The sequence below is a fragment of the Mobula hypostoma genome, chromosome 29, assembly GCF_963921235.1.
Source record: "Mobula hypostoma chromosome 29, sMobHyp1.1, whole genome shotgun sequence".
NCBI classification, from domain to species: Eukaryota; Metazoa; Chordata; class Chondrichthyes; order Myliobatiformes; family Myliobatidae; genus Mobula; species Mobula hypostoma.
In genome coordinates, this window is record NC_086125.1 from 14,000,450 (window position 1) to 14,015,419 (window position 14,970).

Below are 14,970 nucleotides of genomic sequence, written 5' to 3' on the forward strand. Positions count from 1 at the left end.
GGAATCCTTAGCAAATTGAACAGTAGCTGTAAACAGGATCAGTGAACAACAAATTGTGCAAATGCAGGTATAAATTAAACAATGAGAGCATGAGGTAACAAGACAAAGACTCCTTAAAGTGAGACCGCCGGTTGTGGGAACACCAGAGATAGAACGAGTGTAGTTACCCGTTTTGTTCAAGAGCCTGATGGTTGAGAAGTAGTAACTGTTGTTGTTTAATCTGATGGTGCGAGTCCTGAGGCTATTGTACCTTCTGCCTGATGGCAGCAGCAAAAAAGGAGCGTGGTCTGGGTGGTGAGGATCTGCCTTTTTACGGCAGCATTTCATGTCGATGTGTTCAATGGTTGGGAGGGTTTTACCCGTGACGTACTGGGCCGCTACCTTTTGTAGGATTTTCCACTCAAAAGCATCGGTGTTCCCAATCCAGGCCAGAACGTAGCCAACCGGTGCACTTTCCACTACACATCTATAGAAGTTTGTTAAGGTTTTCGATGGTATTGAATCTCCACAGACTCCTGAGGAAGTAGAGGTGCTGTTCTGCTTTCTTTGCAATTATATTTATATGATGAGCCCAGGACAGCTAAAGCTCTAATGCTTTAGGCACATTCATCCCTATCAGCAGATCAATTTCTGAATCAAACTCCGACAAATGAATATGCTTCAGGTGAGACTGTTCCTGGAGATCCCTCTGATGAGGAATATCCCCTCTGTGGAAAGGCATATGTTCCTGCGTAAAATGTTGGGCAGTTCACACCATCTAAGCCAACCACTTCCAGTCCTGAAATGACGTAGCTACTCACAACCTTCTCTTGCACGTGTGTTCCTTTTTCTGTCAGGCTGAGCTTGTTCATGCGGCTCACTATACAGAACACTGCAGTACTTCCTTGATCTAGGAAAGCATAAGTAATCCCTGTCTTGTTACCCATCTTAGACTTCACCGGAACTGGAATTATAGGAAGATTACGGTCATCATCACCAGCCTCCGCATAGCCATTACATACCAGGGTGTTGCTGGCTGCCGTGTTTGATTCCTTTACGGCTTGTTTTAAATCTGCACCCTTTTCACTAGTTCCAGGCTCAGTTTCAGCTTCACTTTCCACAATCGTGGCAAAGCTGCTTTAGAATGAACTAGTGACTTAATGTTGTTCATACCTTTGCTTAGTGCCAGCAATGTAGGATCACCTATATTCCCAAACACTGGGTGTGTAACTCTTCCTTCAGTTAGTCCTGACGAAGGGTCTCGGCCTGAAACGTCGACTGCGCCTCTTCCTATAGATGCTGCTTGGCCTGCTGCGTTCACCAGCAACTTTGATGTATGTTGCTTGAATTTCCAGCATCTGCAGAATTCCTGTTGTTTGTGTGTAACAACCTTTACTTGTCTTTCAATAAAATCATCAATATCAGGCACAACCATAAGGTTACTTTCATTTTCTTGCCATTTGCAGACGCTCAATCTCTATTTTTCCCTGAGCTTATGGGGCAGCTTCTTTATGACAGCGGTCCCCAACCACCGGACCGCAAAGCATGCGCTACCGGGCCGCGAGGAAACGATATGATTTGGCGATATGAGTCAGCTGCACCTTTCCTCATTCCCTGTCACGCACTATTGAGCTTGAACGCATGCGAAGTCGTTACGCATGCGAGATCATTACCTGTGCATCATCCATGTCAGCGCGGGAAGGAGATCAACTCCTCGAGCTTGCAAATGATGGCGGGCTGAAAAGTATATATGACATAACATCTCTGCCGGCATTCTGGATCAAAGTCAAGCCTAAATATCCTGAGATAGCCACGAAAGCACTGAAAACGTTGCTTCCATTTCCAACATATCTCTGCAATGAATGCAACAAAAACTAAATTGCGGAATAGACTGGACATAAGGAGCCCCCTTCGAGTATCGCTGTCTCCCATCACCCCTCGATGGGACCGTCTTGTTGCAGGAAAACAAGCCCAGGGCTCCCACTGATTCAGCGATATTGGTGTGTTGCAATGATTTTATATTTTCATGCGGGGAAAATATGTGGTGTGTGTTTAATATCCAAACATTACTTAAAATGTTATGATGCTATTGACTTATAAGTGACTTATATAACCATATAACAATTACAGCACGGAAACAGGCCATCTCGGCCCTTCTAGTCCATGCTGAACGCTATTCTTACCTAGTCCCACCGACCTGCACTCAGCCCATAACCCTCCATTCCTTTCCTGTCCATATACCTATCCAATTTAACTTTAAATGACAGCATCGAACCTGCCTCTACCACTCCTACTGGAAGTTCATTCAATACTTACTTCAAGCTCCCCTGTCCTCCCCTGATAATTGACTAATCACTATATTCATGCGAGGAAAATATGCGCTGTGTGTTTAATATTAAATTTGTTAGATAAACCCTTTTAGTAATGAAATTGAGTGTATTAGCCACTTATCACCTGTATTCTGGTCGTGATTAACACCCACCCCCCCCGAACAGAATCGCCAGAAATGATTTGTAGAAAAAAAATCAGCACGTACACGCATGCGCACACAGGTGCCCGCGCAAGGCTTCATGGTTATGGTAGTCTTTCTCGGGGTAAACACAACGTATTTGACTACTACTCTTGTCCGTTGGCAACCTTACCCACCCTCCCCTCCCCCCCCGGGGTCAGCTGGTCCGCAAAAATATTGTCAATAATAAACCGGTCCGCGGTGCAAAAAAGGTTGGGGACCCCTGGTGTTCATCACCAAAATGTTCGTGTAGTAAAGCTTTGGCCTTTAGATATCCTTCCTCTGGGCTGACTCGCTAGCAACTTTTGACAAGCTCTGTAGGGTAACATCAAGTGGATTGTATGAGGAAATGGAGATGGTCACCATAATCATCAGTCTTGCCTTCAGTGCTATTCTCATAAATGCATGATATTGCAATGAATCACATTGAAGATTTGAATCTCTCCTTTAGGCAGAGATGCAATGCGTTGTTGTTGTTGCATCACTGAGCTCACTATTTCCGCTTGCGTCCTTATGATCTCCAGCGCATTCTTTAAGCTTTTATCATATGAAACATGAGTGTCCCCATACTATAAATTAGCATCCTCAGAAGCACCTTGTGCAATTGGATATGTCATATGTTCAGAGTGACTCATAGTCATAGTCATACCTTATTGACTCCTTGATTCAGGCTGAGAGTGAACACCCTGAACTACCCCTTGGGGCTCAAACTCGTGGCTCATAGACATCTAAGGAACAAATGTATCCACGTTGACATTGAGTATGTTGGATTTTCTGTGCCATCTCAAGATAAGAATCACACCACAGAACTGTCTCGCTGGAGCACCTTTAGCACCCACAGCACTTAAAGCCTTCAGCCCTTTCACTCTGGCCATCTCGGCTGCAACATAAGCTGCTCCATTTTTCTGTGAAGGTGTTCCGCCTGTTCTTCCATTGCACGTCTATCCTTCAAATTTGTTGCCTTGTTCCTAACTCGGCTAAATGAGCCTCTGCTTCAGTGCATGCCAGGAGGTATCAGATGCACGGGACACTCTGCTAGCAATAGAACCTGCCGCGCGCATGTTAGATACATGGTCTTCAGGGTGTATGTCATCCTGAAAATCAGGAGCTTTATACGTAGTCAAAGCATGCCTTGTGGCTTTATAATTATTTTCATTTGCTCCAGCAATTTGACCTTCAACATCACATGTTTGCTTCAACCATTGTTCAGCCTCTGCTGTGACTGTATTAATAAGAGAATCAATATTTTGTGACGGGGTCCTGAATTAACCCTATGAATTGTGCTTTTGAAAAGAGAGAGAGAAAGTTGTTCAACACCAGACACCTTGTTAAAAGGAGAGAGAGAAGTGAAGACTGCTCACAGTTTGTTTACAATTTCTACAAGGACACTAGCAGCTTCCAAGTTACTTACAGAGGGGGAAGGGAGGAGCTGCTTGATGGACAGCTAGTATTCAGCACGCTGAGATAAATAAATCAGCTGTTAGACCTACAGACACATGGTTTTGGACACTGAATGAGCTTTGTTGTGCCCACAGAAAAAGTGGGTTTTGGAGGATCGATCAGTGGCTCTCACAGTGTGAAAAGGGAGTGACCGGTGGGGAGTTGTTTGCGTGTCCAACCCTCGCCTGGGTTTATAATTCCACCACAGAAGAACGGTCCCCTTTGTTGGGGTCACAGTGACTTCAAAAGGATTTCGGAGGACAAGGGGAAGATCGACGGTATCAGCTCACCTGAAGACTCAAATCTCTCCCTCTCTCCCCCTCCCCCTCTGTCTCATCACTACTCAATTCAATACCACAAACTGAACTGAACTTTACTCATCATCGTAAGACTATCTATTTACCCCTAGTCTTGAAGAAGCTTGGTTTTCATTTATTTCCACACTTACTTATCTATGATCGTTGCTAACCTGTTTGATTTATCTGCATTTTTTTTCCATCTCTGCTGGTTCTTTAACCCGTCACAGGGTACGTGACAATTCGCATAGCTTTCAGTTTATTTATCTTGCTCTGAAATAAGCATTAAAGACAACAACAGGTTATGTTGCTTAGCACTATCTTCGCCAAGATTTTTTTCAAATCATCCAAATGAGACTGCACTCACAAGACATTTTGCTTGTCTTGTAAAAGACTTTTAATTAACAGAATTAAATCTTTAATCTTCTTAACAATTTTATTATAGTCCTACTGAAAACTGTCAATTCTAGTCACCAGAATCTTTACCAGTAAGTTTAATTTCTCTTTTAGTCTTGAATTCAAGGTCACTGCTTCCAGCTTGACTCATGTTGTTTTTAAAGTGCACGAACCAGACAAAACAACAGTATTTAACTCCGATGTCGACGATCAAAGTAGTTCAGCATTTCAATGAGCCAAGCACTGAACTCTTTGACAAATGCCACAATACTGGGGCTTACGATCAGCGTTGACCATTCCAAACAACAAGAGATTGTTACTTACTGCTGGCTCTGATGCTTGTAATTTTGCCAAATGCTAATAATTGTTTGGTGTAACTGTCGAAACCTTTTGTTGACAGAATGTAGCAGCCAATTCTAATAAATCAATTGCCGTTGCTGGCGACTAAGCATGGGTTGTTATCCTTGTGTGGCGCGCTCTCTAGTCAATCCAATAATAATGTTCCACAAAGTTGAAGAAATGTATTCGACCCTTTATTAGCAACTAGTAAAACAATCTTAATGCATTGCAAAGAAGTGTAATTAAACATAATTAAGCTAACTAAGCGGTTAACAAAAGATATGATGCCCAGAGCTAAACTGCCCAGAATAAAGCACGAATATGTAACTTACTCCCTTTGCTTTTACCACAGCTCGACTCACCTGACTAACTACCATAATGAACGCACAAAACAGAATACAGTGCAGATGGAAAACAGATGAATGACTGCTACAACTCTGTTTGAATTCCCTGTGTGGATCATCTGTAATGAGCTCACAGTCAATGAAACCCATTCAAGTTTGCACTGAATTGTTAACTTCAGTTCCGGTCTGTGTCCTGTTTCAGGTGAGGAAGATGCTGAACTGAAGACACTGGATCAGCTCGGGCCTGTAGTCTGTGATACGGCAGGACTGCCCCAGTGTACGGAAGATGTGAGTACCTTGGGGGGGGGGCGTATAATTACCAGCACTCCTTTCCATGCTGTTTCGGATTCTGCCCCTCCAGGGGAAGGGGCGACTGAGATGATTTGAAGAGAGGGATTAGCAGTGGCAGGGCTAGTGAAGGTCAAACACATCTGGCAGGCATGGAGGACAGGTCAAGGTTGAGGGTAAAGGGGTGGTGGGATGCAGAGGTTGGGGGGTGGGTACCTGGCTGGTGTGAGAAGGCTGACTGATGGATGTGCAGGAAAAGGAGGGGCTGCAAGTGCACAGGAGGGGGAGACGTGGCATTGGATGGCCTGGCAGGGTTGCCAAGAAGGGAGTTGGAGTTGGGGCAATTGCACCCTGGTTGTCCCAAACAATGGATCTTCTATTCACTTTCCAAGAAAGTTTTTGATGTCCCAACATCCCGCCCTGTGAGTCAGGATTGAAATGATGGGTCGAAGTGGCAGTGTTCTACATCATATGAACACATTGCAAAATAAGAATGTAGACTGGTTGGGCTGCAGCTTCCGTACGAGTACGGATCGGGTCACATTACAGGAAAAGTTTGACTGTACCGGAGGGAGAGCAAAAGAGATGTACGAGGATGTTGCCAGAACTGGAGAGTTCTGGATGTGGAGAAAGTTTGGAAAGGCTGCATTGGTTTTCTTTGGAATAGGGAGAACTGAGGGAACACATAATGGAGGTATAGAAACCCCAGAAACCTGGATGAAGCCACAACAAGTGGGATTTCCCAGCAGCTGTTCATTTTAATTCTAGTTCCCGTTCCTATTCCCGCCCTTACTCCTCACCCAGCTTCGCCTATCACCTGCCAGCTGGTCCACGTCCCTTTATCCTGCCCCCCCCCCCCACCTTCTTATCCTGGCACCTACCCACTTCCTCTCCAATCCGGATGAAAGGTCTTGACCAAAACGTTGACTGTTTATTCCTCTTCTGCCTGATCTGGAGTTCCTCCAGCATTTTGTGTATTGTATTGGAGTAAATAGAATTGTCTCCTTTCCCTAACAGAAAGGAGTTATAAATAAAGAGGGTGTTAATATAAACAAACATGGAAAGATTTGAGGGGAGATGCAGGAAATGACAGTATGTCCTTCACTCAGTAAGAGGTGGGGTCCTGGAACACTGGTGACATTTGAACAGAATTTGGGCAAGGATTATTAGTGTTATAACCTGCAAAGCAACAGACCAGTGCGGGAAGGTGGTGTTAAGGCAGGGTAGATCAGACACAATGGACCAAATGGCCTCCTGAGTTGAGAATTTTGCAAGGATTCCATCAGATGATGTGTGCCCACATCAGATTCTCTCGGGAGAATGTGCCTGGGACTGATTTGGGCTTTGTTCTGACAAAAACATTTGTCCTTTTCAGAGACCCCGCGCTGCATATGATCAGAGGACTTCCTACCAGCTCGAATCGCAAACCAGTGAAGGTAGGAAATACTTGAAATGATCCTACCTGTGGTGAATTGTTTCTTGTGGAGTAAGGTGACGGTATCTGCTCCTCTCCATCTCTTGTTACTCCTGAACCTATCCCCTATTTCGCTCTGAGGTTGCTCTTGTTTCCCTTTGCCACTGGCCTAAACACTCACACTCCTTGAAATACCACATTCGGATCAGGTGACATAACCAGTCAGTGATCTGTACTATAATCTTACGAATGTAACAATTACACTGGTGATCCTTAGACCCAGAACTGCTGTTGGGAGCGTGTGGTGACTTTTCTATTTATCTATCTGGGTAGAGAACTGCCTCCTGTTTTTTTCTTATGGGGACGAGCCACTTAATTAAACTGACCCAACATAGTATAACATTTGGCACGTTACAGTACAGTCGGCCCTCCTTACCTGCGAGGGATTGGTTCCGGGACCCCTCGCGGATACCAAAAAACGCGGATGCTCAAGTCCCTTATTCAACCTGTCCTAATGCGGTGGACCTTAGGACCAGCGGAACCCCGGACCTTATTTAATTTATCTCAGTGCGGTGGACATTAGGACCCGGCGGCGGAGCTCTGAATCCGCAGTGTTTCTGTTCACGAAAATAATCAGGATCGCGATTTAAAATAAAGTGGAAATAATAAAGCGATCAGAAAGAGGTGAAACGCCATTGTCATTGGAAAAGTGTTAGGCTACAGTCGGTCAACGATCGGAACAATTTTAAAGGATAAAGTGAGAAAATCCCTGCCCCGATGAAAGCTACAATTATTACTAAGCAACGCAGTGGTTTAATTATTGGGTTTTGGGTTTTTGATCCTTCACATCCACCCGGCGGGGATGGACAGTGCACTGGGGAGCAGTCTGTCACTGGATCGAACTCGGGAATTTTCGTTCCCGAGCCCAGCGCTGAAACATACGTTTCTTAAGTGTTTTATATGCATAGAAAGGTAAAATATATACTGTATATTAAAACAAATGTTTGACTAACTGACGCTAAATAATACCAGATGTACCTGTTCCGACTTACTTAGTAAGAGAACTTCCGGGTTTTTTCTCGATCCCAATTCATGATAATCCTCCTGTATACTTTAAGTCATCTCTAGATTACTTATAATACCTAATACAATGTAAATGCCTTGTAAAATAGTTGTTATACTGCATTGTTTAGGGAATAATGACAAAAAAAAAGTCTGTACATGCTCGAATAACAAGTGCTGGAAGAGCACTTCCGGGTTCTCTCGATTCGCGGTTGGTTGAATTCGCGCATGCAGAACTCGCGGATAAGGAGGGCCGACTGTTTAGACTCAGTTTGTAAACTATCTCAGTGGCCTCCTCCTGTGCTGTAATCTCCTACTAACTTAGACTGTCCTTAAAATCTACCTTTTTCGATGAAACATTTGGTCACCTACCCATAATGTCAGTTAACTGGCTCAGTGCCAATTCTCTGTTTAATAATCCTGTGAAGTGTCTTGTTATTTTCCTACAATGGTGGCTCATTAAATTTAAACCACTGATTTTGAGAGGACCTTATTGTCTCTGTAACAAATGTCACTCCATTTCAAACAGTACTCATTGGGTTGAATTGGCCCCAGAGATTTCAAACGCAGTTATTCAGGTCCCTTTGTCAGGAGGTGGCAGTTGACCGATGGCTTTCGCATCTCATTTGAATTTGTGCAGAACTGAGGATAACTTGTAAATATCATTCTCTTCTCTCGCTTATGGCTTTGGCTGCTTTCTACCTCAGTTTGGTAACTATCCAGATCCCAAAAGTGTAGGCATGAAGAAGGGCAAGAGATGTTCTCAATTTTAATCAAATTCCTATATTTTCATAAGAGCCTACGTTCCCAGCAGGCATTGCTCTGGTTTAATTAATCTTCACATTATTGACATCCAGTGTTCAAAATTATACTTTGCCCTTGAGTATATTTAGTGCTGATCCAGGCAGCTTGGCATTTGAGGCAGTATGTGACACGGACACCCCTACAAAGTGCCTCTCGCTGTTCTGGAAAATGCTCCCTACATTTCAGAGGAATGTTTTCAAAATAAGTATCAAACTTCCTTGTCTAATTTGCAGACAAGTTAACCACTAACTACATAGAATAGAATATTATCACTCTGACGACGTTGCAAGCTGAAGGTGGCAAGAGTCTTGTGACCTGCACTTCCTGGAGAATGTATTTGCACAGCTTGTCCATATGTTGGTTCAACTCTGTTGTGCCTGGTTGTGTCTCTGTGGACAGGGCTTTGACTCCTGGACTAGCTACTGTACTTTGCCACCTGAAACCATTTTTTGAAGGATAAGAAAAAAAGATGAGCTTTATTTGTCACATGTACCGTACTTCGAAACGTACAGCAAATGTATCAATGTCTAACACAGTCCGAGATGTGTTGGAGGCACCCCACAGTATCACCATGCTTCTGGCACCAACATAGTATGCCCACAACTTAATAACACTAACCTGTACGTCTTTGAAGTGTGGGAGAAAGTAGAGCACTCAGAAGAAACCTGCGTGGCTGCAGGGAAAATGCACAAGCTCCTTACAAACAGCGATGGGAATTGACCCACGATTTTCCAATCACTGGCAACGTCAGGTGTTACAGTAACCACTACACTACCATGTCTCTCCACTGGGGTATATGGAATAGTAGAATAATGTGGCATTGTGGGAGGCTTTTCAAAGCATCGAGCCACCATTAGTTCCTGTATACGAGTTGGATTGGGATTGTTGCATGGATTATTTCTCCTCAGTCCACCTCGTGCTCTGGGTTTGCTGGGGAACATAGCATCTTCGTCCCATAATCTTTAGTCTTACCAGGGGAAAAGCAGAAGCAAAAACCAATATACCATATCAGTGGACACACAAATGTCTCCTAGAAGGGCAGGGTAATGTCAACTATAAGTGGAGATCGTAGAGTCCTACAAAGTTCACAATACATTTATTATCAAATTATGGGCACGTGGCCAAGTGGTTAAGGCATTGGACTAGCGACCTGAAGGTCGTGAGTTCGAGCCCCAGCCGAGGGAACGTGTTGTGTCCTTGAGTAAGGCATTTAACCACACAGTGCTCTGCGACGACACTGGTGCCAAGCTGTATGGGTCCTAATGCCCTTCCCTTGGACAACATCGGTGTCGTGGAGAGGGGAGATTTGCAGCATGGGCAACTGCCGGTCTTCTATACAACCTTGCCCAGGCCTGCACCCTGGAGAGTGAAGACTTTCCAGGCGTAGATCCATGGTCTCGCAAGACTAACGGATGCCTTAATTTATAATTTACACAACCCTGAGATTCACCTGTTTACGGGCAGCCACAAAACAAGAAACTCAAGAGAACCTATTTTTTCAAAAAAGACAAACCTCCTGTTATCCAGGACAATTTGAAAGACCCGATGTGCAGAGAAAAGACAACTCAAATCATGCCAACAATAAAAGCAAGCAACAGCATTCAGAAGGAAAGTGAGTCCGTAGACACAGTGCCCATAGCAGACAGAGCAGGCCCACGACCTCAGCCTCAGTTCATCGCACAGGGACAAATCATCGCAGACCTCGCAGACGCGAAGCCCAGAGCAGCTGGAACAGTCTCACAGCCTCAACGTGGAAACAGGCCCTTCAGATAAATTCATACTGAATGCATTCTCCAAAGAGCTAGTCCCATCTGCCCACTAAACCTCTCCTATGTTTGTACCTATCTAGATCATATTGCTAATGTACCTGTCTCAATCTTTATCTCTCGCAGCTCATTCTAAATACAAACCACCCTTTGTGAGAAGAAGCTGCTCCTGATCTCCCTTTTAAATCTCTTGCCTCTGATCTTGTACCTGTCTCCTCTTGTTTTTAGCACCCTCGCCTTGGGGAAAAGACTATGTGTTTTCACCCTGTCAGTGCCCCTCTTACCTCTATAAGTAGTAATTAGCCCATCACCCCATCTGGGGATAGGCCAGCGACAGCAGCTCACCAGCGTCCCCAGTCCTGGGCCAGTCTTTCAAGTTGTCCTGGATGATAGAAGGTTGATTGCCCCTGTGGCTTCCACATTCCTTTCACCACACAACCTCACGCCTCTTCTAGGCGAAAGTCCTCCTTCTCCCAGGGATGAGGGCTTGGGAGCTTCTGTTGTCATTTCTGTAGCTCTGGGTTTTTATGGGATGGTGTTGCTAGCCCCTTGCCCAGCACGCCCCCCCGCCCTTTGACAGCCGGGTCCTTGGTGGAGTTGTACCCTATGAGATATCTTGATGAGATGTCTTTCAATTTCTTGCGTTCCAGGGAATAAAGTCCTAGCCCGTGCAACCTCCCCTTGTAACACGAGCCCCCAAGTTCAGGCAACAGCGTAGTTGGCCTTTTCTGCACTCTTTCTAATTTAATAATCTTTCCGATAATGGGTGGCCAAAACTCTACACAGTAGTTCAAGTGCAGTCTCACTAATGTCTTTTATAACTACAACATAACGGAGGCCAATCGTGCACTATCTTTTGATTGAGTAAAGATGCGGTTCAGTTTCATGCTGCAATTTCCAGCCAAAGTTCTGGCATCGTGCAGCGTGCAGCCAGCTCCCGCCACACATACTCTAAATTAAACCTGCAAGTTCTCAGTCACGGTGGAATTCTGGCACGTCCAGCAGAGAAGGAATCCATTTGCTCATCCAGTTAATCCCATCTCCCAAGTGTTGTCTGTATGTCTGCAAAGTTTTACAGCTGCAGATATCTACAGTGTGCTTTGGAAGACAATGCATGTGACAGATAAGCAACATCTTTATGTAGAAACATGGAAAAGTAAGAGGCACTTAACCCCCGAGACTGCCCTGCCATCTAGTATGTCCGTGGCTGATCGTTTTGAATTCAGCACCCTGTTCAAGCTTTTTCCTCTAATTCCTCTTCTTCCAGCTCCAAGGACAATATTTAACGCCTCCAGGGATCCAAAACTTTGGTTAGGCCATTACTGGAGGTAATTTGTGCAGTCCTGATTGTCGCGGGTGATACCGTGCTGGAGAGGCTGCAGAGGGATTCGCCAGAACGTTGCCTGGACTGGACGCAGCTCAGTTACAAGGAGGGGCTGATTAGGATAGCTTTGTTTACCCTGGAGCTGAGGGAGCTGATGAGTGACCTAATGGAGTTGTATAAAATTATGAGGCAGGTATATAGATAGTAAAATAAAAACTGTTTTCCCATGGTTGGGAATTCTCAAAAGGAAGGAGATTTAGAGAGGATGGTGGTGGGGGGGGTGGGGTAGTTCTTCCCATCCAGAGAGTGGTTGGAGTCTGGAACGTGCTGCCTGAAGAGGAGCTGGAGGCAGAGACTCCCACAACATTTAAAAAGCTTCAGGACAAGTACTTGAATCACCAAGGCATCGATCATCGACCCAGTACAGGTAAATGGGCAAGTGTAACTAGTTACAATGGGTGGCATGGATATGATGGGCCAAATGGCCTGTTTCTGTGCTGTGTGATGCTACAGCTCCAAATTTAATGCTTTTAACTTGGTCTGCTCTCTGTCTAGAGAGTTCCACAGGTTCACCAAATAATTAGAAAAGAAAATTATCATGGGCCTTGGGGCCTCTACTGTGCTGTACTCTCCTTAAAATTACCTCTCGTTCCATCATTCTCTTTCTCTGGCTACTGATTCTTAAGTCCATGGAAACTATTTCAATTTGTTTTCCAAAACCATTGACGCATAAGTTGCTCTTCAATATGGTACAAATTTGCACTGGGATGGGAAAGCTGCTCGTCAACAAACACCTCCCGACACAGGGATTTGAATCACTTGGTTTGAAATCTCTGGGACTACTGTTTGAAATGGAGTAGCATTTGTTATAGAGGCAACACGGTTCCATGTCGATATCAGTGGTTTAAACTTATTGAACCATCGTCGTAAGGAAGAAAAACAAGGAGCTTCATAGGATTATTAAACAAACTGACTCAGGTAAGGTGGTATGAGGGCAGGTGACCAAAATCAAGTCAAGTTTATTGTCATTTAACCGTCAAACGAGATGTTTCTCCGAACCAGGGTGTGAAGCACTATAGTACACATAACACATTATCACACATATGAAAGTAAGGATGAAACCTACAGATGAATTGCACATACATAAACAAACTAAAGTGCATAAATTAAATATTGTAAGGTACAGAACAGATTAATCAGTGACACTTTGAAAGCGATGCAGCAGGGAGTTCAAGACCCTAATGGCCTGAGGGAAGAATCTGTTTCCCATCCTGTCCATTCTTGTTTTTATACATTGGAATCTCCTGCTTGATGGTAGAAAGTCAGAGAAGATGCTGGATGGATGGGTGGGATCCTTAATAAAACTAAGGCCCCTATGTGCTCAGCGCTCCTGATAAATGTCCCTGATGGATGGTAGGGAGACCCCTATGATCCTCTCAGCCATTGTCACAGTCCTTTGTAGGGGCTTCCAGTCCGATGCTCTGCTGCTCCCATTAACAGATGGAGATGCAACTTGTCAGAATGCTGTCGGTGCTCCTGTAAAATTCGGTTAAAATGGGGGGTGCGGAGAGGAGGGGAATCCTTGCTTTCCTCAATCTCCTTAGGAAGTGGAGACACTGTTGTACCTTCTTATTCAGGGCGGTGATATGAAGAGACCAGGTAAGATCACCCGTGATGTGAATTCCCAAGAGCTTGGTGCTCTTAACTCTCTCTAGGGAGGAGCCATGTAGTTGTCGAGGGAGGTGGTTCATCTGCATCTTCAGCGCAGGAGTTGAGTGGGCGAAGCGGTCCCGACCCTCCAAGCAGACCATTGCCTTTGTCAGAGCTGGGGAGCAGCCAATACCCGCCAAAAGAACATCTGCAGGCATCCTGACCTCTGCAAGGGACTGGCAGCTGTTGGTGGTCCTCGAATGGCAGCTGAGGTTCCCCAACCATATCACAGCCAACACCCTGCGACCAGACATTGTCCTAGTGTCTGAGTCTACTAAGCAAGTGGTGCTGCTGGAGCTGACAGTCCCATGGGAAGATCGCTTGGAAGGGGCCTTTGAAAGGAAGCTCTCCAAGTACGCAGGACTGGTCAGCAACTGTCAGCAGGCTGGATGGAGAGCGAGGTGTCTCCTAGTGGAGGTTGGCTGTCGGGGATTCGTAGCCCGTTCCTTAGCTAGAACCTTCAGCAATTTGGGCATCGAGGGAGAGAGGAAGAGGAGAGCCGTCTGCAGTACCACCGATGCGGCAGAGAGGGCCTCAAGATGGCTGTGGCTCAAAAGAGGGGAGCCATGGAGTCATAAGTAGCTAGCCATCTGGACACAAGCTGGGGTCTGATCAGCCCCGGCTGGGTCAGCTGGAGGAGGGTATATGATGTTGAAAGACCCAAAACACACGATGATTCCAGGAGCATCACTGAAGATGTGTCCAGAAGCGTCAATAGATGTATGTACACAGTGTTGTTTTCTCACACCAGCCACCCCACTTCCTCTCTGTACTGCGACTCATCATCACTGTTGATGAGGCCAACCACTGTTGTGCCATCCGCAAACCTGACGACACGGCTCGAGCTGGATCCTGCGACACGGTCATGCGTTAGCAGTGTGAACAGCCAGTGCTCAGCGTAACGGGACGAGAAATGTTGCTGCTCTCATGGACTAACTGTGGCCTCTCTGTTAAGAAGTTGCGGAGGGAAGTGTTGAGACCCAGTTTCCCCACCAGTTTCTGGGGCATAATGGGGTTAAATGTCAAACTGAAGTTTATAAACTGCAGCCTAGAATATGAGAACCCATTTTCCAGGCGGGACGGGACAGAGTGGACGGCAGAGGCCATTGCATCGCCAGTGGATCGACTCAAGTGATAAGCGAACTGGAAAGGGTCCAGTCTAGCCAGAAGTACGGCTTTAATGTGCTTCATGACTACCCGCTCGAAGTATTTCATAACGTTCGATGTTAATGCCACTTAAGGCAGGATTACTGTCACCTTCAGTGTCACTGGAATGATGGTTGCAAAGGTTTCATCAAA

At 45.3% G+C, this 14,970-nt stretch overlaps 1 protein-coding gene across 1 annotated transcript in view; it reads left to right on the forward strand.

Moving 5' to 3' along the window:
* LOC134339476 (sterile alpha motif domain-containing protein 1-like) overlaps nucleotides 1-14,970 on the forward strand; it is a 94,120-nt gene that overhangs the window by 41,235 nt on the left and 37,915 nt on the right. Inside the window, exons 3-4 of the mRNA XM_063036015.1 lie at nucleotides 5,506-5,591; nucleotides 6,967-7,027. Coding sequence (XP_062892085.1) covers nucleotides 5,506-5,591; nucleotides 6,967-7,027 — 147 coding nt within the window. The remainder of the gene's footprint in view (nucleotides 1-5,505; nucleotides 5,592-6,966; nucleotides 7,028-14,970) is intronic.